This window comes from Anabrus simplex, chromosome 2 (genome assembly GCF_040414725.1).
Source record: "Anabrus simplex isolate iqAnaSimp1 chromosome 2, ASM4041472v1, whole genome shotgun sequence".
Classification (NCBI taxonomy): domain Eukaryota; kingdom Metazoa; phylum Arthropoda; class Insecta; order Orthoptera; family Tettigoniidae; genus Anabrus; species Anabrus simplex.
This window is the reverse complement of record NC_090266.1, coordinates 408,155,373-408,180,557: the sequence shown is the minus strand read 5'-3', so window position 1 is coordinate 408,180,557 and position 25,185 is coordinate 408,155,373. Positions and strand designations below refer to the sequence as shown.

The following is a 25,185-nucleotide window of genomic DNA, read 5'->3' as shown; positions in this document are numbered from 1 at the left end:
AGTGGCGGAAGAACAGACATTCTGGAAATTGGACGGTCTGTGCGATATAACTGTGGACCGTCTGGTCATTAATCTGAATGACATGAGTAGCAGTGATGAAGAGGCGAGAGAGAAATCGACTTGGAAGGAGTTTTTCCTTTATCAGATTCTGATTAGGTAAAGTACTGCACTTTTTTATTGTTTTAATATTGCCTTATCAATGCTAAAAGTTTCCATATAGAATTTTATTTTATTGAAAAATTAAATGTGTGCTGTTGTGATTGCTTGATTGATTGATTGATTGATTGATTGATTGATTGATTGATTGATTGATTGATTGATTGATTGATTGATTGATTGATTGATTGATTGATTACATATTTATGTTTTGGCCATAAATTCAAATCTATCTTTCTTTTCTGATATGTTAAATATCCAGATATTATTTGCCATTCGATTGTTGTTTATTTCTCATGGACAGGGAGTATAATTTGTCCCATAATCTGCATCACCTTGTGATGTTTGGAACATCAGAGCATGTATTAAATTATTGATCTGTGAAATTAATTGAAAAGATGTATATATTTAATCACTGGTAGGTCATTTTTAAATTAGTATGTGTGTATATATATATATATGGTTTTAATCATCCATTTCACATCATCATTTCATTTCTTTGTATCACGGCTATAAAGTATTCTGAACGAACGACTTATTGTGTAAAGTATTTCAACATCATTGGTATTAATAGCTTGCAGTACATTTTCCAATAGCCACAGTGAGGTAACCGGAGTCAGCAGCCCAATTTCAGCCCATTAAAAGGAAATGTACATCATCAAGCTTACGAGAGATCGTACCCCTTCCATACTCTGAGGAGACAGTTAAAACCTTGTTAACGCCTACTTTTCGAAGTTCGCTACCTGACGCTTTGTTTCCTCGGGAAAGTTCAACCTATGTGAATGGACGTAATGAAGCAACATGATGGATTCAGAGCAATACATAGGAGAAGGGATAAGACCTCAAATCTCACTGGACCATGTGATATGGTTGATGGAGGGAGACTTTGGAGACTATATACGTCGACGACACGAACTGGAGGGGACGATTCTACAATTCTAATCTATCATCGGAGGAGGGCTGTACGTCTTGACATCGGAGAAGATCTTAACTTAGTTCACTTCGCATCTGAGTAGTGTACTACTCAAAATATACTCTCATTGAGACCTGTTATCTCAATGACGAGAGTTAAAGGCAACGCGAGACCGGTTTTGACTGGTATACGGCAGGAGAGATTTTGTTATGAATTTAGTAACAATACATTTCCGTAATACGGAAGAATACAAGTGTATTCTCTCCATAAACGTAACCCATGATGGTTTTGCTATTAAAATTAGGACTCATTATGACTTTTTGTAAGGAGTACTGTAGGAAGTGTTACAGTCAGGAAAAGTCGTAGTACAGCTAGTGTACTATGCACAAAGCAGAAGTAGGACTGGAATCCACAACAAAAGATGACGCCGCCTGTATGAGAGGTCCATCAAACATCAGCTGCTACATAGATTGTATCCAGATAACAAAGTCTACAAATGGTGAGCTAATGGCACAAATTACTGCAAGTCTCCGCGTAACAGTTCATAATTCTTAGAGTTTATTTCATTCAATTTTTCTTTAGCTTCCGTAAGTTCAGATTCCGTTAATGCGCCATTACATCACATTTTTCATCCTAATAAATAGCTGTTTCAATTTGTATTTTCTGAAATTCTTATTAATGATCCTTAACTTCCAAGTTAGAGTACTTAAAGGTTAGTGTTCCGTCACCCCACCCCTAGGAGATTTTAGAGTCTCATTACGTATTATTATTATCATTATTTATTATCAACTATCGTTTTCAAGCCATAAGCTTGAAGGCTGGCGCCCATGGGGTATTGTTTATGGAGAAACAATGAGATATTATTTATTTATATTAAAATGAAGGTGACCCGCCATGTTACAAATTTGTCACACAGCTGTGGGCAAGAGTGGGTACGTCACAACCTTTGGGTGTCAATCAGTGGTATCCAGCAACAGTCTATGTAGAGCTAACTGTGATATAATCCCCGCAATCAAGCGAAGTAACGAAAATTCCAAAACAACCCATGTGATTCTTGCCGTGTTATGAGAATAACATCATCGAGTTGCCGAAATTTTGTCTACATTTCCACCAAGTTTGGTGTAAATCCGATGAAAGCTAAAGAGGATATTTCATGAAATACAATTACTGCTATCTTCACGATTTGTGCCCAGTGATCCTCCAATCAGCGTTCAGACCACAGATGGATATATACTGTACCAGGAACGCTGGTCCAAGGTAAAGTCCCCACACTTCAAACTTGAATTACGCGCTGCACACCAACTCAACAGCTAGCTGCAGCATGCAGTCCGTATGCAATGTAGAGCTTATGATGTCACAGCCTACCTCACCTTGTGACAGAAAGATTGCATCACCCAGAGAACATTCAAAATGTTCTATGCCTAATCACTTTCCTTAAGATAGAAAATAAATTATGAGAATAACATCATTGAGTTGCCAATTATTTTTGTCTATATTTCCACCAAGTTTGGTGTAAATCAGATGAAAGCTAAAGAAGATATTTCATGAAATACAATTACTGCTATTTTCACGAATTGTGCCCAGTGATCCTCCAATCAGCATTCAGACCACAGATGGATATATACTGTACCAGGAACGCTGGTCCAAGGTAAAGTTCCCGCACTTCGAACTTGAATTACGCGCTGCACACCAACTCAACAGCTAGCTGCAGCATGCAGTCCGTATGCAACGTAGAGCTTATGATGTCACAGCCTACCTCACCTTGTGACAGAAAGATTGCATCAGCCAGAGAACATTCAAAATGTTCTATGCCTAATAACTTTCCTTAAGATGGCAATTAAATTATGAGAATAACTTCATCGAGTTGCCAATTTTTTTTGTCTATATTTCCACCAAGTTTGGTGTAAATCAGACGAAAGCTAAACAAGATATTTCATGAAATACAATTACTGCTATCTTCACGATTTGTGCATATAAGGAGGCCTAAATCCCAAGGCAGATCAGTGTGTCAAGTACCACGGTCGAACCCGGTCGGTTTGCTCATGGCAGTCGCGATGTAATGTTCAGTGACAGTTTTACTTCTGCACGTTTAGAAACTCTACAGCGTTGAAAGTGCACTCACAAATTTTCTTCGGTATTCCAGTTCATGAGTGAAAGAATTTTTACTCAAACTGAGAGCGATATAATACAACTTGTGCTTCACCGACATTAACATTTACAAGCGATTGATTATTTAGGATGAGTGTTTTAAGATTTGTGTTATTTTCTAAGTGCTCATATTTCAAAGTGAATGAGAAGTTCCAATCAGTGATAGATGTTTGAACGGTGCTTGTACATCATCAAGTGATTGAAATATTTTGACAGTTTTCATTGATATAATAGTGTTATACAACTTAGAATTTCTCAAGTGTCAAACACTGACCGATGATTGAATATAAAGTTAATTTAAACTCTGTAACTATGTCACCGCACTTGCAATTTTCTTGTGTGTAAATAATTCTCAAACACTTGGAAATATTTTCATAGGTGATAGACTGCGAACTTTATATTTGAACTTGTATTTATCAAACTTACGAGTGATTGAACTAAGGACTGTTAACGAACAGTCAGTTTCAATTTATTTTTCAAATAACACATGTGAACAGGACTAATTTCACAAGTAAAATATTTTTGTTTCCATCTGATCAAAGTGATTGCCTTCAAATTCTTCGAACTTACTAGGTCGATTTCATTGATATTTGACAATACGAAGTTACATTATCATAAAGTTTTAAGTGGCTATTTATTTATTTTGAAAGTTCAATTTTATTGACATTCGACTCCGCTTACTTACCTTTCAAGTGCTAAGACTGAATTGCGTGTTTGATTTTATTGATATTCATCTACATAGAATTCACTTCAAATGATTAGTGTCAGAACATGAGGTAGATTCTAGTGACATTCTACCATGTGATAGTTATTGATTCATTCTTCGAGTACAAAATTTCTTCCAAATTAATACATCCAGGGCATAAGCACGTGTATTCACATTCGTCTTATATGTGACCAATCTCGACGCCCGTACTACTAGTACTTCTAGACAGTCCAGACCTTCTAGAAATTCCAGACCATCCAGAATGTCTAGAATTTCCATTCAGGAAGGAATCGTGGTTCCATGGTGCAGAGAGGGGACCCATGACAGTACGAGAGTAGCAGCCGGATTTCAAGGAACGTCCCCAGCCATAGGACAAAGAAAGGACACTTCCCAGTATTTCTTCTGTACAGAGCTGATATGAAATTTGAACTGTTCTTAATAAACTCAGTTTTCTTTGAATCGGACATTATTTCGACAAACCTCTCTCCCTCTGTAGCACTCCATTTCTGTGCCGTACACACCCTGCGTTGAATCTTATGCTCTTCTAGCCCAAGTATGGCATTTACGGTTATAATATGGATACACAATGTTCTTTGTTTACATCAGGTTTGGTTCTCTCTGTGATGGCAGAATAATGTATTTTAACATTTTCTAATAACCCCAGACGGAGCCAAAATTAAACCCACCAATTTGAGCTCAGGAGGTGCGCGCTCTGTCGTCTGAGCTACTCAGCTTGGCAAAATAAGAAATCATTCCCATTATATCTCACCAAGAGAAACCATGCACACCAGAGGTAAGAGGGCTGAAAGTATGACAGCTATTGGGACTTACAGCCAAATCTCCTGCTCTCCAGCTGAGTGTATTAACCAATTTTGCTATAGTGGTTCACTCGAAAGAATGGGGTGTAAAAGTAGATTAGCCTCCCTGTGGTGCACCCGAGCAACATGACACAGTCACGGCTAAACAGTCTACAGTCTCCAGCGGCCAAACTATCTGTTGTACAATTGATCTCCTGGCCACATGGACACAATCAAAGATGATTTTACAAATAGCCCCTTGGTGGGCCAGTCAGCAAGGATGTTGGGACCAGTAACTAAGGCATATGAAGATCAAAGAGCTAATGAAAAACAGTGAAGGGTGAAGATAGCCGAATTTATGCTACTTGGTGCTATGTTCCATTGTTCTCACAGCTCAGCGACGTTCATACTAACAAAATTCTGAGTGCAATTCTGCCACTGTGAGCAATGAAATAAACACAATAATTATAGTATTTGCTAATGAGGAAGTTAGAAATATTTATACACCTCCATCTATAGTTTGGCAAGATGAAGTTCTCCCCTATTTCAGTCATCCTGGTGTATACGTATGTGATTGTAATTGTCATCATCTGAGTTGAAAGTTTAAAGGCAAGGATGAATGTGGACCACAACTTGTAAAATGTGCTGAAGCTAACTAGGTCCATCTGGTATTTGATGCAAAAGACAGTGGGACATTCAAATGTGCCAGATGAAAACGGGAACACAACCTTGATTTTTGCATCATAACAGAAGATGAAAGTGGTAAAGCCCTCCCAGCCTCAAGACAAGTATTGGGAACTTCGCTCACAGCCAATATAGACCTGTTATAACAGTTATTGGTCCCCAAATACCTCTGGTTCAATGAATACCAAGACCACACTGGCACTTCAGTAAAATCAACTGGAGAGCCAGCCGTCAACTGACCTGGCCAATTGTGTTAGATTTATTCCTTTGTTTATGTTAAATTATTCCCACTTCATGGTCTCAACAGCAAAGAAATTTATTCTGAGAGCATTATGTACCTGGTTGGAATGAAATCAGTTAAGAACTTTACGAAAAGTGTATGAAAAGTGGGCGCCCTGGTATATGAGATGAGTTTGTATGACCTTCTACACAGTCTGGATAATTATAGAAGTTACATGTAATTAATCTCATAATAGAACCGTATTAAGGACAATATATTAAAATTATAAAATCCTTTTAATAACCGAAGTGGAACAGTGCCGCAAGATCTCATGGATGTCACTTGATCTGATGACAGAAAACCAGATTGATCACTTGGCAATAAGCAAAAGAGGACACATTCACCACTGAATGTGAACAATAAATGTGGACTAGATGTAGGGAGAGATCATTTTTATACAAAATAACATGTCCTGACAAACTGATTCATCATCGCCGAGCCAAAACTACTGGACACAAAGAAATTAAATTTTGAGGATACATTTATATTAGAATGTAGGTGCTCACAAGGGAGGATTTTTGGATATTGCACTGCAAAGGGAGTGAAAAGGGGGGGTGAATCTTTAAAATGAGTGTATCTATATCTGAAAACGTTTTAAACAGTATAAAGGTGTGAAAATTGGTATTTGGAATCTCCTTTAAAAATAAGGAAACACATATTTTTTGTTTTTGGAAAATCCTCTTAAGTGAGTGAAAAAAAGTTAAAAGGGAGTTTGAATACCTTTTATGAGGATACTTATATCTCAAAAACTTAACATGTTACAGTCATGAAAATTTGTATTTGAAATCTCCTTTAAAAACAAATTAACACATATTTTTTAGTTTTTGGAAAATTTAATTAAGAAGGGGTAAACAGGAGTGAAAATGGGGTGAATGTTTAAAATGAGTTTTTCTACAATATATATCAAAAACTTACCATATTACACACGTGAAAATTGGTATTTGGAATTTCCTTTAAAAATTAAGAAACAAGTGGGTACTCTTTTTGTTTTTGGAAAAAAAATTTTTATAAGGGGGTTGTGAGAAGAAGCAAAAAAGGGGTTAATTCTTTTAATGGGGATACTTATACCTCACAAACCGAAGATGTTATAGACTGTAAATTTGTATTTGGAATCTTCTTTAAAAATAAAGAAACATGTATTATTTGTTTTCAGAAAATCTATTTAAAGGGGTGGGGTAGGCAAAAAGAAGTGAAGAAAGTGCTGAATTATTTTTATGAGGATACGGTACTTATATATCAAATACCGAAGATGTTATAGACGTGATAATTGGTAATTGGAATCTCCTGTAAAAGTAAAGGAACACGCAACAAGGATCACCAACACTCCATGCTCATCTTACTACTCTATGAAGTCATTTCATCCCAGCCTTCACATTACACTTCACCATTTCAGGTCTAATTTTATCTATTCCTGCTGCTTTATGACAATGGAGTTTATTTACCATCCTTTCCACTTCCTCAGATGTAATTTCACCAAGATCATTTTCCTCCTCCCCGTGACGATGGTTGTTCGCGACACCAGCAGGAACATTTCCTTTTATGTTGAGAAGATTTTCAAAATATTCTCTCTACCTGTCCAGTGATTCCCTGGGATCTATTATGCGTTCACCTGAATTACCCAAAACACTGTTCATTTCCTTTCTCTCTCTCTTCCTAAGATTTTGTATTACCGTCCAGAAAGGTTTCTCTGCTGCTTGACCTAGCCTTTCCAGGTTATTACCAAAATCTTCCCATGACTTCTTTTTGGATTCAACAACTATTTGTTTTGCTCTGTTTCTTTCAACTACGTATAATTCCTTGTCTGCATCGGCCCTCATTGTGAGCCATTTCTGATAAGCCTTCTTTTTATGTTTACAAGCTGCTCTCACTTCAATATTCCACCAAGATGTTTGCTTTTTCCCATCTTTACACAGTCATTCCTAGGCATTCCCTTGCTGTTTCTACTATAGCATCCCAGTATGCCACCCATTCTCTTTCTCGTAAAACTTTGAACAATAACTTTCAGTTTAAAACAATAGTGAAACATGGGTATCTTGATAGACACCTTACAATATTGTTGATATAAGAATAAAGTTTGCAGTACCAATAAAACAGGCTGCTGTATGAATAAAACGTTTCAACTCAGTGAAATCTGGAAAAACAGAAGTCCAATATATATTTAGAACTAGCAAGATACCCGTGCTTCGCCACGGTATTATAATGAAGTTTATAATTGAATGCTTAACGTTTTATATATAATCCACCGAAACTCGAGATCTAACTCGTTTTCTGAGAGAATCCGCTAAAATTCGTAATCTGACTCGCTTTCTGAGAGATTACGGCAAAGTTCCTCCCATTTTTCAATCTTTCTTTCCAGCAATCAATTTCGTACTTCCTGGGCTAGGTCCAGGTATTCCACCCGGTCAGTTGGGTCCCTAAATCTTTGCCATCTTTTCCTATAAGCATTTTTAATATGGATCAAATCCTTAAGGAGATCCGGCGTGGTGTCGCCTTGGGTACCTTGGCGGTACTTAACCCGCGGTCGGACTGCATTTCCCGGCCAGGACCCGTTTCCAGCCTGGTCCGCATATTTTGACAATGGTCCAGAACATTATTATTATTATTATTATTATTATTATTATTATTATTATTATTATTATTATTATTATTATTATTATTATCGATGGGATGGAACCCACAGCAAAATGCAAGACCGCTAATTGGCGGTAAATTACATCTGCAGTCATTGTCATTGCTGACAATGTGACCAGCACCATCGTCACGCGTAGGCAAGTGCACGAATGATATACTTCCGTTCATTATTGACCTTATTACAGAGGTGAACAATTGCACGGTCAATTTCATTCCTATAGTTTATTTCAAATGTGTTAAATTTTTATTTATATGCCAGGAGAATCTATCAATCAATCAATCAATCAAAACTGATCTGCATTTAGGGCAGTCGCCCAGGTGGCAGATTCCCTATCTGTTGCTTTCCTAGCCTTTTCCGAAATGATTTCAAAGAAATTGGAAATTTATTGAACATTTCCCTTGGTAAGTTATTCCAATCCCTAACTCCCCTTCCTATAAATGAATATTTGCCCCAGTTTGTCCTCTTGAATTCCAACTTTATCTTCATATTGTGATCTTTCCTACTTTTATAAACGCCATTCAAACTTATTCGTCTACTAATGTCATTCCACGCCATCTCTCCGCTGACAGCTCGGAACATACCACTTAGTCGGGCAGCTCTTCTTCTTTCTCTCAATTCTTCCCAACCCAAACATTGCAACATTTTTGTAACGCTACTCTTTTGTCGGAAATCACCCAGAACAAATCGAGCTGCTTTTCTTTGGATTTTTTCCAGTTCTTGAATCAGGTAATCCTGGTGAGGGCCCCATACACTGGAACCATACTCTAGTTGGGGTCTTACCAGAGACTTGTATGCACTCTCCTTTACATCCTTACTACAACCCCTAAACACCCTCATAACCATGTGCAGAGATCGGTACCCTTTATTTACAATCCAATTTATGTGATTACCCCAGTGAAGATCTTTCCTTATATTAACACCTAGATACTTACAATGATCCCCAAAATGAACTTTCACCCCATCAACGCAGTAATTAAAACTGAGAGGACTTTTCCTATTTGTGAAACTCACAACCTGACTTTTAGCCCCGTTTATCAACATACCATTGCCTGCTGTCCATCTCACAACATTTTCGAGGTCACGTTGCAGTTGCTCACAATCTTGTAACTTATTTATCACTCTATAGAGAATAACATCATATGCAAAAAGCCTTACCTCCGATTCCACTCCTTTACTCATATCATTTATATATATAAGAAAACATAAAGGTCCGATAACACAGCCCTGAGGAACTCCCCTCTCAACTATTACAGGGTCAGACAAAGCTTCACCTACTCTAACTCTCTGAGATCTATTTTCTAGAAATATAGCAACCCATTCAGTCACTCTTTTGTCTAGTCCAATTGCACTCATTTTTGCCAGTAGTCTCCCATGAACCACCCTATCAAATGCTTTAGACATGTCAATCGCGATACAGTCCATTTGACCTCCAGAATCCAAGATATCTGCTATATCTTGCTGGAATCCTACAAGTTGAGCTTCAGTGGAATAACCTTTCCTAAAACCGAATTGCCTTCTATCGAACCAGTTATTAATTTCACAAACATGTCTAATATAATCAGAAAGAATGTCTTCCCAAAGCTTACATACAATGCATGTCAAACTTACTGGCCTGTAATTTTCAGCTTTATGTCTATCACCCTTTCCTTTATACACAGGGGCTACTATAGCAACTCTCCATTCATCTGGTATAGCTCCTTCGACCAAACAATAATCAAATAAGTACTTCAGATATGGTACTATATTCCAACCCATTGTCTTTAGTTTATCCCCAGAAATCTGATCAATTCCAGCCGCTATTCTAGTTTTCAACTTTTGTATCTTATTATAAATGTCATTGTTATCATATGTAAATTTTATTACTTCTTTGGCCTTAGTCTCTTCCTCTATCTCGACATTATCCTTGTAACCAACAATCTTTACATACTGCTGACTGAATACTTCTGCCTTTTGAAGATCCTCACATACGCACTCCCCTTGTTCATTAATTATTCCTGGAATGTTCTTCTTGGAACCTGTTTCTACCTTAAAATACCTATACATACCCTTCCATTTTTCACTAAAATTTTTATGACTGCCAATTATGCTTGCCATCATGTTATCCTTAGCTGCCTTCTTTGCTAGATTCAATTTTCTAGTAAGTTCCTTCAATTTCTCCTTACTTCCACAGCCATTTCTAACTCTATTTCTTTCCAGTCTGCACCTCCTTCTTAGTCTCTTTATTTCTCTATTATAATAAGATGGGTCTTTACCATTCCTTACCACCCTTAAAGGTACAAACCTGTTTTTGCATTCCTCAACAATTTCTTTAAACCCATCCCAGAGTCTGTTTACATTTTTATTTACCGTTCTCCACCGATCATAGTTACTTTTTAGAAACTGCCTCATACCTGCTTTATCAGCCATATGGTACTGCCTAACAGTCCTACTTTTAAGACCTTCCTTTCTATCGCATTTATTTTTAACTACCACAAAAACAGCTTCATGATCACTAATACCATCTATTACTTCAGTTTCCCTATAGAGCTCATCTGGTTTTATCAGCACCACATCCAGGATATTTTTCCCTCTGGTTGGTTCCATCACTTTCTGAATCAGCTGTCCTTCCCATATTAACTTATTTGCCATTTGTTGGTCATGCTTCCTGTCGTTCGCATTTCCTTCCCAATTTACATCTGGCAAATTCAGATCTCCCGCTACAATCACATTTCTTTCCATGTCGTTTCCCACATAGCTGACTATCCTATCAAATAATTCCGAATCCTCATCAGTGCTACCCTTTCCCGATCTGTACACTCCAAATCCAAAGGAAAATATATTTCTTGAAAACGAACCCAGGAAAGATTAATGATCAGAATAAGTACATTATGAACAGTAAAATCAATTGGTCTCAACTCCTTTTTTCGCCCCACCGCCTAAATACATTTACCCCCTCCAAAAAAGAAGGTGTGTTTCCTTATGTTCCTTTCACACTCCCCCCTTAAGTGAATTTCCCGTTAAAATACTTGTTTCTTTAATAGTAAAGGAATCTTCTAAATGCCAATAATCATGACTCTAACATCTTCCGTTTTTGAGATATGTGTCCTCATAAAAGGAATTCAACTCTCTTCACCCCCGCCCCCAAGATGATTTCCCAACAAAACGCTTTTTTTCTTTGTTTATAAAGGAGATCCAAATACCAATTTTCACGTCTGTATCATCTTTAGTTTTTATTAGAGGCAAGTATCCTCATACAATTAATTCAATTAATTTTTCAATTCTTTCACCTCCCCACCCCCCTTCATTGGTATTTCCGAGAATACGTGTTTCTTTAATTTTAAACCAGATTCCAAATACCAATTTTCACATCCGAAAAATCTTTCATTTTTGAGATAATAGTAACCTCATACAAATAATTCAACTAATTTTTCCATTTCCCTCCCCCCTTTAGGTGGATTTCCAAAAAAAAAAAAATACTTCTTCCTTTATTTTTAAAGGAGATCCGAAATAGCAACTTTCAAGTCTGTAATATATTCTGTTTAGGAGATATAAGTATCCCCATTTAAGGCATTCAACCCCCATTTCACCCCTTCAATTGGGATTTTCCAAAAACAAAAGGATGTGTTTCTTTATTTTTAAATGGGATCTAAATACCAATTTTTACATCTGTACACTTTAAAAGTTTTGAGATATAGCTACACTCATTTTAAAAATTCACCCCCCTTGTCATCCCCCATTAATTGGATTTTCCAAAAACAAAAAGTATGTGTTTCTTTATTTTTAAAGGAGATCCCAAATACCAATTTTCAGGTCTGTAATATCTTCAGTTTCTGAGATATAAGTATCCTCATTAAAGGCATTCAACCCTATTTTCACCCTTTTTCACCCTTCCTATTGGGATTTTCCAAAAACAAAACAATATGTGTGTCTTTATTTTTCAAGGAGATTCTAAATACCAATTTTTACATCTGTAAACTTTAAAAGTTTTGAGATATAGATACACTCATTTTAAAAATTCACCCTCTTTTCACCCCCATTAATAGGATTTTCCAAAAACAAAAAAAATCATGTTTCTTTATTTTCAAAGGAGATCCCAAATACCAATTTTCAGGTCCGTAGTACTGTATCTTCAGTTTCTGAGGTATAAGTATACTCATTAAAGGCAATCAACCTTTTTCACCCCTTTTCCCCCCTCCTATTGGGATTTTCTGAAAACAGAAAAAATACCTGTTTCTTTATTTTTAAAGGAGATTCTAATCACCAATTTTTACGTCTGTAAACTTTCAAAGTTTTGAGATATAGATACACTCATTTTAAAAATTCACCCCCCTTTTCACCCTCCCCATAGGAGGATTTTCGAGAAACAAAAAAAATATGTGTTTCTTTATTTTTAAAGGAGATCCCAAATACCAACTTTTGGGTCTATAATATTCTCAGTTTCTGAGATATAAGTATGCTCATTGAAGGCATTCAAAACCTTTATCACCCCTCCTATTGGGGCTTTCCAAAAACTAAAAATATGTGTTTCCTTATTTTTCAAGAAGATTCTAAATACCGATTTTTACATCTGTAAACTTTTAAAGTTTTGAGATATAGATACACTCATTTTAAATTTTCACCCCCCGTTTCACCCCCTTAGTGATGGAATATCCAAAAATCCTCTCTTAGCTAGCACCTACATGTTAATATGTACATATCCCCAAAATTTAATTTCTTTATGTCCAGTAGTTTTAGCTTGGCGATGATGAATCAGTCAGTCAGTCAGATAGGACAAGTTACTTTATATATCAAATCAAATCAAAATCTCTTTATTTGCAAATGAGGTGTCTACCTCGGTGGCAAATGGGACACTAAAATACATTATTGTCAAGCACTAAATTTTAAATTAACAAGGGAAGAAGAACATTTTTCTAGAATACAATATTATACAGTTTACACTAACAATTTTTTCTATTAAACACACAGCTCATCCTTAATAAATTTATACTGTTTACAAAATTCTACTTATAATATCTCCTGTACTTACAAACATAGTCAAATCATATACAGTATGTGGTATTACTTCAAAATAATACTATACAACTGGTATAAGATTAAAATTTACATTGCATTTATTTATTTATTTTTTACCCATTTTGGAACCTAAGTAGCATAACGACCTGCTGTGTCTTAACCAGAGCCCCTTTTGCCACCACTTTTCAGAGTTCCTGAAGGGTCTTCACAGCTACCGTAATGGTCCCAGGGCCCTCGAAGTCCCCACTGTACTTCACCCCTACAGGCAATCCCCTACTTCGGCTGTCCATACTCCATAGACTAGGGGATGGAATTAATTTATTCACACACATTTTTTATTTTCAATAACCTGCACTGGTTGAATGCCCTCTAACATTTCATTTATTTTCTCTGTTGCTGATTATTCTCTTCTTGAATATCTGCACAGATTTTGGAAAAGGATCAAACACTACCCCTGGTAAACTGCTCCACTCCTTCACACCCTTCCCAATGAATGAAAATTTACCCCAATCGCTTCTGCTAAAATTCCTTCTAATTTTATACTTGTGGTCAGTTCTGCCGATATAATTATTTTCCAACTGCATCCTCTCACGGATTTCTCCCCATGCTTCTTCTCCTGTATAGGCTCTATATAATCCTATGAGTCTAGTTTTCTCCCTTCTCTTACTTAAAGTTTCCCACCCAAGTTCCTCTAACATTCCTGATACACTACTTTTTCTCCTGAAATCCCCTGTTACAAATCTTGCTGCTTTCCTCTGCACACTATCTATTTCTTTCATTAGGTATTCTTGGTGAGGATCCCAAACACTGTTTGCATATTCCAATAATGGATGAACCATACTTAAGTAACTTTTTTCACTTAATTCTTTGTTGCATCCTTTAAGTAGCCTCATTATGACATGTAACGATCTTTATGCTTTCCTAACAATATCATCAACATGACCCTTCCAATGCAAATTACTTTCAAATCTCACACCTAAGTATTTGCAGTTGCCATCTTTTGGGATAACTACCTCATCCAAAGTATATTCAAAATTAGTTTTAAAGCTCCTGTTTGTAAATGTTGTAACAGTTGATTTGCCTCCATTAACCTTCATATTATTTTCCTCAACCCATTCTTGGATACTCTCAAGGTCCCTTTGTAATTCTGAACAATCCTCAATGTTATTAACTTCCCTATAAACAATTGTGTCATCTGCATACAATCTTATTTTTGATGTTATATTGTTCCCTAAATCATTTGCGTATATTAAGAAAAGTACCAGACCAATTATACTACCCTATGCAATTCCCTTATGTCCAATCCTATTCCCTCCAATTTCTTTAATAATATTCCATATATATAGATACAACAGAAAAACAGGCTTGAGGCCCTTGCTGAACAACCAGATGAAGAGGTAAACACTGAACAAAATACAGTCAAAGAGTTCTTTTTTGAAGCATTTGAAGAGATAGTGAGCTACAGAAAACCAGGGAGGAAGAAATGAATATCGGATGACACTTGGTAATCAGACCTAAGGCAAAGAGAGTACAAGACAATGGCCATCTTGAGTTGAACAAGAAACCAAAATGATGGTGAAATACAGGGAGACAGACAAGAAAGTTAAGCAGAAAGTTTGGAGAGATAAAACAGTGTTTACAGACCAACAGGCAACACAAGCAGAAGAAGCAGCAAAAGTGGTAACAGCAAAGAAGTATATGCCATTACAAGAAAGCTACCTAAAATGAACTTTTCTGGGGATAAACCAGTCAAAGATATTAATGAAATAGCTTTGACACCTGAGACACACCAGTTGGAAAGATGGACACAGTGTCTCGGTAGAACTACCAACATGACAGGAGATTGCACATGCAGTGAAATAAATGAAGAGGACGTCCGACTCGTTGGCTGAATGGTCAGCGTACTGGCCTTCGGTTCAGAGTGTCTCAGGTTCGATTCCCAGCCGGGTCGGGGATTTTAACCTTCATTGGTTAATTCCAATGACCCGGGGGCTGGGTGTTTGTTCTGTCCCCAACATCCCTGAAACTCACACACCACACAACACTATCCTCCACCACAATAACACGCAGTTATGGACACATGGCAGATGCCGCCCACCCTCATCGGAGGGTCTGCCTTACAAGGGCTGCACTCAGCTAGAAATAGCCACACGAAATTATTATTATAATGAAGAGGACAAACATGATATTTCATCATACCGCCCAATATCTACCGCCCCAGTACTATCCTCTGTCCTTGAGAGAATAATCCAGAGTTGACTCCTCTTTTTCACACAGCCGCACCTATCTGAAGAACAACATGGATTCACTCCTGGAAAATCATGCCTCACTAACTCACAGTTATCAATCACCACATCATTTCATCAACTGAAAATAAATCTCAGATAGATATAATCTATATAGATCTGGCCAAAGCATTTGACTCAGTGGATCACGCACTTCTTCTTCATAAGCTCGCTACCAAATGTAATATCCATGGCCCTGTCTTGTCATTCATAAAAATTTCCTCTCCAGCAAGAAAACAAAGGGTGGTACTCCATGAATCTTTCTCATCATGGTTACCTGTGTTATCAGGTGTATTTTAGGGCAGTATTCTGGAACCCCTACTCTTTGTTCTCTATATCGACGACATAATTCTTTGCACCAAAAATAGTCAGCGTTCCCTCCTCTTGTACGCCAATGACCTGAAAATCCTAAGGGAAGTGTCTCCACCTGTTGATTGTGATGCATTACGGATCGTTCTCAGTTCGTGTGGTGACCGGTTTAATTTTTTGCTGGTTGCTTTACGTTGCACCGACACAGAGAGGTCTTATGGCGATGATGGAAGACGAAAGGCCTAGCAGTTGGAAGGAAGTGGCCGTGGCCTTAATTAAAGTACAGCCCCAGCATTTGCCTGGTGTGAAAATGGGAAACCACAGAAAACCATCTTCAGGGCTGCCGACAGTGGATCCAAACCCACTATCTCCTGGATGCAAGCTCACAGTCGCGTGGCCCTGACCACACAGCCAACTTGCCTGGTGTGACTGGTTTAAGAAATGGAATCTTTCTCCCGATGTTAACAAGTGTAACACAATATCTTTTTCATTGCTAAAGCAAGGAACGAACACTGCCTATACTGGTACCATCCAGGGAAATACACTGCAATCAGCTTGTCAAGTAAGAGACCTAGGTGTTATAATCAACTGTAAACTGACCTTCTCTGTTCACATGCTATACGTACCCTAGGCATTCTTTACAGGTTCACTGTAATTAATTATATTAATGCCTTAAAATTATACTTTGTCTTGTATGTTCTCCCCATTATTTTTTGTTCCCCTGTTTGGTTCTCATCTGCTATCACTAACATACCTCAACTAAATAGTATTTTTAAATTTTCACTTTCATTGTTAAGACTCGCAATCCTGTTTTTAAGAACAAAACTAAATCTGACATCTTGAATCACCTGGGTATACTTGACCTGAGAAGACATTTACAGTTCTCCGATCTATGTTACCATCATAAAATTATCAATGGCTACACCAAATGTAAAATTCTTCCTATGTACATCCCTATAAAATTTCCTCCCTGCCCAACACACAAACGACGTCCGTCCGTCCGTCCATCCATCCATCCATCCATCCATCCATCCATCCATCCATCCATCCATCCATCCATCCATCCATCCATCCATCCATCCATCCCGTCCGTCCGTCCAACACACGACCTTTTTTATTCCTAACTCTGTAACTGAACTTTGCCAGTTATCGTTACCACTGTGTTACGTTGTTATTGTTAATAATTTACTGTTGATACTTGATATTGTTGATTATACTGATTGTTATCTTTTATACTTATTTAAACTTGTTATAATTTATTAGGATAAAATGGCCCTCCATAGGCTGTATCTAATAAATAAATAAATAAATAAATAAATAAATAAATAAATAAATAAATAAATAAATAAATAAATAAATAAATAAACAAATAAATAAATAAATAAATAAATAAATAAATAAATAAATAAATAAATAAATATGCCAGGTATACATAACATTATCCCAGAAGCCCCAAAGGCAGATGCAGATCTAACAGCAGAAATCATATAGCCACTTCTAATACTAATATGGAACAAATAATTTTATAAGAAACCCTTATAAGGAACTAGCTGATGCACCCGTGCTTCGCTACAGGATTCTCAGAATGACTGACTTTCTGGTTTTCCTAACTGAAGTTAACATTCGTCATTACAAAAATGTCTGTATGAATGTCGCGATTAAAAGCAACACTCCATCAAATGAAAAACTGCACATTTTCTCACTTTTAACAAACAGTACTACGGTGCCAATCTAACAGTCCAAATTTCCAGAGCTGGAATGATTAGGCCGCAGATGGCCATGAACACTCCTCTGCCATTATTCTGTTTAATATGCACACTGCTCATTCCAATCAGTGCTTCAGAGCAGGGTTTGAATAGTTTGAATGCTATGATGAACCAGTGTATTACGTACCAGTAGTATCAGAAAATTTATGAACCAGAGGAATGGCATACTAAAGAAGATAGTTATCTAACCCCCCAGCTACTTCCCGCCAATATTCAGGCAGGCTGTTACACATGGTATGACTAGGAGTGTTGGCCGTGTTGTTAAGGGCGTGTAGCTGTGAGCTTACATCCGGGAGATAGTGGATTCGAACCCCACTGTCGGCAGCCCTGAAGATGATATTCTGTGCTTTCCCATTTTCATACCAGGCACATGCTGGGGTTGTACCATAATTAAGGCCAAGGCTGCTTCCTTCACACTCCTAGCAATTTCCTATCCCATCGCCACCATAAGACCTATCTGTCTTGGTGTGATATAAAGCAGATTAGAAAGAGTACTTGGAACACAGCAGTAATCCTATCTATCGGAGATGAGTGGCAACAGATGACACAAAGTACATCACAACAAACAATAGTCAATATAATGTTATTGTTGATCAATTTTATGAGCTTTCTTTATTGTAGCCCTTCAAATTTAGTTTTCTTTTGACTCTGCAATATTAGGGCATCTTATAAAATTATTTATAGCGTAGACTGTAGTTCCTTATTCTCCGACTTTACATACCGATTTTCATTAAATTCTGTTTACCTATTTTCTCATGACTCAGGGCTGATATGGACTTAGCAACAAAAATCCAAATTCATGAATATCTCTGTGATCACAGCTGGTACGGTAACAATGTATAAGACATAAATGATCGGAAATTTAATACTGTATAACTTTAGTTATGTAGTATTTATCAATACGACCACTAATAACATAAATGTTTGAGAATTAAATTGCAGCCCTTCTGCTAAACTACCATTTCACTCAACGTGAATAAAATTATTTATGACCTAGATTATAGCGATTTATTCCCCAACTTTGCATACTGGTTTTCATTAAGATATGACCACTAATATCATAAATATTTAAGAATTAAATTTTAATCTTTCCCTAAACTGCCATTTCACTCAGCGTGAATACAATTATTTATAGCCTAGATTGTAGTGACTTATTCCCCGACTTTGCATACCGATTTTCATTAAATTCTCTTCAATATTTTCTCGTGATGCGTGTACATACAGACAGACAGACAGACAGACAGACAGACAGACAGACAGACAGAAATTATAGAAAATTAAAAAGTGCATTTCCTTGTTACTGTGTACACGACTGATATAGAAATACCATCCTTTTTTAATTCTGAGCAATGTACAGACAAAACTCTTATTTTATATACAGGGTCCGCCAGAAAAATGTATACACTCTTTATGGAATAAAAACTATTTATTGTGTGTATTTTTACATTTAAATTTTGATTACACCTCTAGTACTGTCTTCTGTTTAACATATGTTTACATGAGATGTTCAAAATGTTCACTGTTTCCTACCAGACACATAGCCGAACGATGAGCGGTCACTGCAACTACATCCGTCAATATTTGAATGGGGATCTCTGCACATGCCACTGTAATTTCCTGGTGAAGGGCCTCCAGCATGCGTGGCTTATGTCGATAGACTTGATGTTTAACAGTTCCCTACAAGTAAAAGTTCACAGGGGTAAGATCTGGCGACCGTGGGGAGAACTCAATAGGCCCTCGTCGTCCAATCCAATGTCCCGGCAGATTGTCATCTAGGAAAACTCATACTGCTACATGGTAGTTTGGTGGCGCCCCATCTTATTGGTAGAAGACTTCATCATCGGCTCCATAAAGCGCACGTACAGCTGGTAAAATTAATGTGCGTAACATTTCCAAGTACACTGCTCCAGTGACAGTACCATCAAAGAAAAAGGGTCCTAGTAAGCCCCTCAATGACAGACCCCACCAGACATGAACCCCTGGTAGATTGACCGCCTTGTTCACATGAACATGCGGATTTTCCGGAGCCCAGTAGACACAGGTATGTCGATTCACTGTTCCATTAAGTTTAAACTGGGCTTCACCCGACCACACTAACTTCGTCAGAAATTGTTCATCTTGGGTTACCATTTGCTGATACCATTCACAAAATTGCATTCGATGTTCAGGATCGTCCTCATTAAGTGAATGCAGTAATCGTGGGATGTAAACTTTCAACTTAGCTGTTTTCAAAATTTGTCGTACACTTGTACTGCTAATCCCCACTTCCCGTGCACATTGCATAGCAGACTTCTGTGGAGAAATAGCAAAACTTTCCAACACATGAACCGATGAAGGACTGGTAGCTGTGCGCGTTCTTCCTGATCTTCCTTTGTGAATATCACAAATCGTTCCATGCGTCTCACACTTCCCAGGAATGCATTTAATTGTTAGGCGTGTTGGGGATTCTGTTTCAAACTCCCTCCTCCACTGATGTTGCACTTTAACGGCATTATCAAACCTGATAAACCACTTCAGAATGTACTTTCGTTGCTCGAATGTCAAGCGTGCTCCAGCCATTTTGTTTTCCCACTATCGTGATGCAAGTACCAACATCTGTTGAGTGAAAGACCATACTACAACATTTAAAAACTGATAACAGTTGACAATGTCCATATCCTGATATCATCTAACAAAGTGTGTATACATTTTTCTGGTGGAGAATCCTCATCAAGATATCAAAGAAGGGCTATTGAACTGTAATAATTGGAGGGCAATAACATTGCCTTCATATGAAAGAAAAGAGATGTCATGAGTCATACTGCAGAGAATAAGCAATTCTGTAAATAGGAGACTCTGTCAAGAACAAGCGGGTTTGAGAGAAGGTCGGTCTACTATGGATCAGATTAACACACTACAATTAATTGGTGAACAATTTGCTGATTATCAGACATATTTGTACATACTCATCATTAATTTTGAAAAGGCTTTTGATTCTGTTAACCATAGAAAAATGTGAAGGACTATGGAAAAGTTTGGAATTCCACAAAAAGTAGCCCACCATACACAAGCAATGTACAGTGGATATACCTGTCAAGTAGACCGATTGCTCTCAGTGTACTACATGATGTCAGAACATTCGAGTCTCATGAGACGTGTCTCATCCCAAGACATCGTGAACTTCTCGAGCTTCTCGAGACATGCTTCTGCCTCAGTGGACAATGGTCCTGTTACAAAGGATTTCAATTACTGCTGGGATAGTACCTAACTTAAGGCCACGGCCTGCTACTACTCATAAAACTGGGCCCAAGATGGCGATTGTGTAGTTGAGCCCTATAACTGGGTGAGTTGGCTGTGTGGTTAAGGGGCGTGCAGCTGTAAACTTGCATCCAGATTGGTAAAACTGGGCCCAAGATAATGACTGGGCCGATCTGATTTGGCAATAACAATATTAAAAAATGACTGTGGAATGTGCATTAACCATTTTCACAAACTAACAAATGCTGGGGATGTGCCTTAATTATAGCCATGGCCGATTCCTTGTAAAAGCTTGCATCTGAGAGATAGTGGGGTTCAAATTGCAGCTGTGAAGGTAGTTTTCCATAGTTTTCTATTTTCATGCCAGGCAAATGCTGGGGCTGTACCTTAATTATAGCAACAGGTCGATGTCGATTCCCCTTATCTAGCAGTGAGGAAGGGGAACTGTGCAGGCTATCGAAGTGTGGTCAGCACGCGGTCAATATTCTTCACTTTCTTGACCACGGTCGCTATCTCACTATCAGAGGATGGGTGAACATTGAACCAGCCCATAGTTGCAAGTAAAAATCCCTGACCTGTAGGTACGAATCACACTGTTACAGCCAATTTCTTCCAACTACGCATCTGAGAGACAATAGGTTCGAATTGCACTGTCAGCAGATATGAAGTTAGTTTTCCATTGTTTCCTATTTTAACACCAGGCAAATACTGCAGTTGAACCTTAATTATGGCCATGGTTGATGATGATCTGTGATTTGGCATGCCCCTAACCACACGGCCAACTTGTCCGGTCATAGTCCTAACGGATACCCCTCCCATCGCCATGGCTACAATCACACCATCTGATAGTACATCAATTGTAATGATAATTATTAAATTATATTTCCACTGATTAATAATACCGGTCTTGAAAGCCCAGAATAACGACCGAGAGGATGCGTCATGCTGACCACAGGAATAATCGTGATGTGCAGGCCTTTGGGCTGAGCAGCAGTTGCTGGGCAGGGCAAAGCCCTTTCAAGGGCGTTAAGTGCCATGGGGTTTGGTTTGGTTTTGATTAATAATAATAATAATAATAATAATAATAATAATAATAATAATAATAATAATAATAATAATAATAATAATGATACTTTTCATCTTCTTGTGAAGATATGCATAGCACGTATGGATTTGACACTGTTTTACACAGTGCAACAGCCTCGAAGGGTCATGGCCTACCAAGTGACCGCTGCTCACCCCTCAAAAGCCTGCAGATTAAGAGGTGTCATGTGGTCAGCACGGCAGATCCTCTTGGGGCGTTATTTATGGCTTTCTAGAATGTGGCTACCATCACACCATCCATTCATCCCACTTAGGAGATACAGCTCCCTACAAATGCAACAGCCCCTGGAAGGGCTATAGACTACTAAGCGGCTTGCTGCTTAGCCTCGAGGTGTTCTGTGGCCAGCACGACGGTCGTTATTCTTCGCTTTCTAGACCAGGGTCGCTATCTCATCATCAGAGGTTGAGTAAACATCAAACCATCCCATAGTTACAGGTAAAAATCCCTGACCTTGTCAGGAATTGAATCTGGGGCTGAAAGATAACAGGGAGTATCCGTCCCCTCCGCACAAATCTTACATAGAGTGATCAGAGATTTGAACCATGGAATCCAACAGTGTGCCCAGGACTCAGCTAAGTGCCCCATGGTTAACAACCTGTGCTTGCACCTGACTTGGTCAGGGGAATTGAACCCGTGGCCCCATACCCCGAGTAAGAGGTAGAAACGCTATCCCTACGCCGCAACCGGCCCCACATTTTTAAATTTGTATTTGTTAATTATGTTACTGTACTGTATCAACCAACAGCAGAGATATTGATGGTGAATGCGTGTATATGCTGACTCAAACATCTGTTTCTGCTGGGCAACGAGAGGGGGAAGTGCTGTCTCCGCTGCTGTCTCATTCATTTCTTATGCTCCACTGCTTGCAGTCCCACATATAATTCCCCTTATTTTTCATATGTAAGTATATATATTGATAAACTGAGGTAAGCAGAAATAAATACTAAAATGTGAATGAAGTGTGTGGTGAATTCTTCTGAAAATACACCATTTTTCTGTTGCATGATGTTAAATGCGTGTGTATGCTATGCCTAAGTTTCTGTACTGCATACAGTGTTGAAATACATACGTGTGCAGCCAGCTCGCAGCATTTGTTTTCCATTTTCTTATCATGGTAGAGAGAGTGAAATTAAATGTTAACACTAAAGAAGTGTACTAGAGAAAATGGGGAAGTGGAGTGCTTTCCTCATCTAAAGTGGTGCGTTTGATTTTTGTGGATATTATACATGGTCTGTTGTTATATTACTTGTTCATAATTTTTTTTAATAAACAGGAAAGTTGTGTTATGCCACAGCTTGGTAGGTTCCCCGTGGCATGTGTGCAAATACTTCTTGTGTTGGTGATATAAATACCACATCCATCAAGGAAAAAGCAACAAGCCATACAATCATAAAATTTGCAAATCCTTCCAAGTTATCACAATGTTACATACCTTGTTGACTGGATTCGAAGTATTGCTGCCAAGTTGTTTCTATTGGGTGTGATACTCAATGCTGAACGGGGACGGAGTCTTTCATAGTAGTAGGCAGAATTACCTTCGTAGGGAGATGGACTGGAACTGCCACTCATAGGGACGTATTTGGCTGACTGTTACAGAAAAATGAGTGAACAATTTCTAATAGCCTTACAACATTATGAAAAAGTCAAGAGATTTCTATGGGGAAAAAACACTATAATTCTGTTCATGAGAGAAGCTCACAGCATTCTTCCATTCATTAGAGATATTAGAATCACCAAACTACTCCTACTGTAATCTCATTTGTGAGATATATTATGCTCCCACTGTGGTTTATAGGGTTTGGCATATTACCTTCCTACCTATTTAACCCAGATTCGATTCTTGGCACTGTTATGAATGTTTTAAAGTTTGGAACAGTGTGCACTCAGTCTTGTAAAGACAAGTAACGAGATAAATAGTTTTGAGTCTCTCAGCCATTCTGCTTTTGGAAGTAGTTTTGCATGGTTTCCCACTATTATTCCAGACAAATTCCAAGATGGTAATTAAATTACAGGTAATGGTCAATAGCCCCAGTCAATTAAAATACACACACACACACTCATGTAAACACCATAAACACACAACTTTTCAGAAAGATTTCACGGGCAAACATACAAGGCTTTTGAGTAATAAGGAAAAAGGAAAAGACGTTTACAAAACAGATATTAAAGTTGAAAGCAGAGCAGGTGGGATTGATAAGATATCTGGGTATATATAAGGCATGTTTTTAAGTACCATTTTAATAGAGAAAAAAGGCAGAGGCGTATTCTCCTTGAATGCAAGGCATTCATTGCATGCGTTATGATAACACAAAGAACTGTCTGATGTACGATTTTAGGTTATTTTAAGTCAAATATTAATGATTTCGTCCCTCAGAAGTCAAAAGGTCCGCGCAACTGTACTAGTTCCGTTGCTTGACTACGTGTGGTGCTTGTGTAATCTCGCCGTCTACTTCACTCTAGGAAGAAAGAGACAGCAAATGGAGGAGTTAAGGATGTAAGGCATTCAATCTTAAAATTGCATTCAGTGGCAGACATAGTTCTGAAACCCTCTGAACGATGTCGCTGCAATTGAAACTTGGTCAGAACTTGTCGCCCCATACCCGTGCTACCCTCTGCCATCTGTTAGCAACTTGGAGAAAGTCGGCATGTTTACAGCGAACGGGACCCACAGATTACCCCCCCAGCGAGAGCCCAACGTGACAAACTGACCAATGCCACTGGGGTGACTTACCTCCAGTGCTTGAGTTGTAGCTAACTGGTGAGTTAATTCATTGTGTGTTTTGCTGATTAGTGAGTTCATTCTGTGTGTGCTGTTCCTGTGCTATTCGTCGTTTTCGGTGTTTTATTATATTTTGCGCACATGTGATATTAACGATGGATGAGTCTAAAACGGATATAATTGTAAATCAGTTTGAAAAGCCATTTACTGGCCGTTCGTTTGGAGAAAAGATTCAAATAGTTAAAGCCGGGAGACCTCTACCTTCCCTCGTAAATTTCTTCACGGCCAGTGTCCAGTATGATGTAGATGTTGATTGATGTAGATGTTGATTCCCATAGGGAACCTAAAATATTTGTCCTGAATGAGTAAATTTATAATACCAATATAATGGTCCGTTATTGGACATTATAAATTATCCAGCTAACTCATTCTTGGTTGCCTGCGTTTCGCCCTCGT

The 25,185-nt window shown here is 38.0% G+C and overlaps 1 protein-coding gene across 1 annotated transcript in view; it reads right to left on the bottom strand.

The window, feature by feature from the left end:
• LOC136864169 (protein FAM161B) overlaps nt 1-25,185 on the bottom strand; it is a 178,589-nt gene that overhangs the window by 65,580 nt on the left and 87,824 nt on the right. Inside the window, exon 5 of the mRNA XM_068225993.1 lies at nt 23,443-23,597. Coding sequence (XP_068082094.1) covers nt 23,443-23,597 — 155 coding nt within the window. The remainder of the gene's footprint in view (nt 1-23,442; nt 23,598-25,185) is intronic.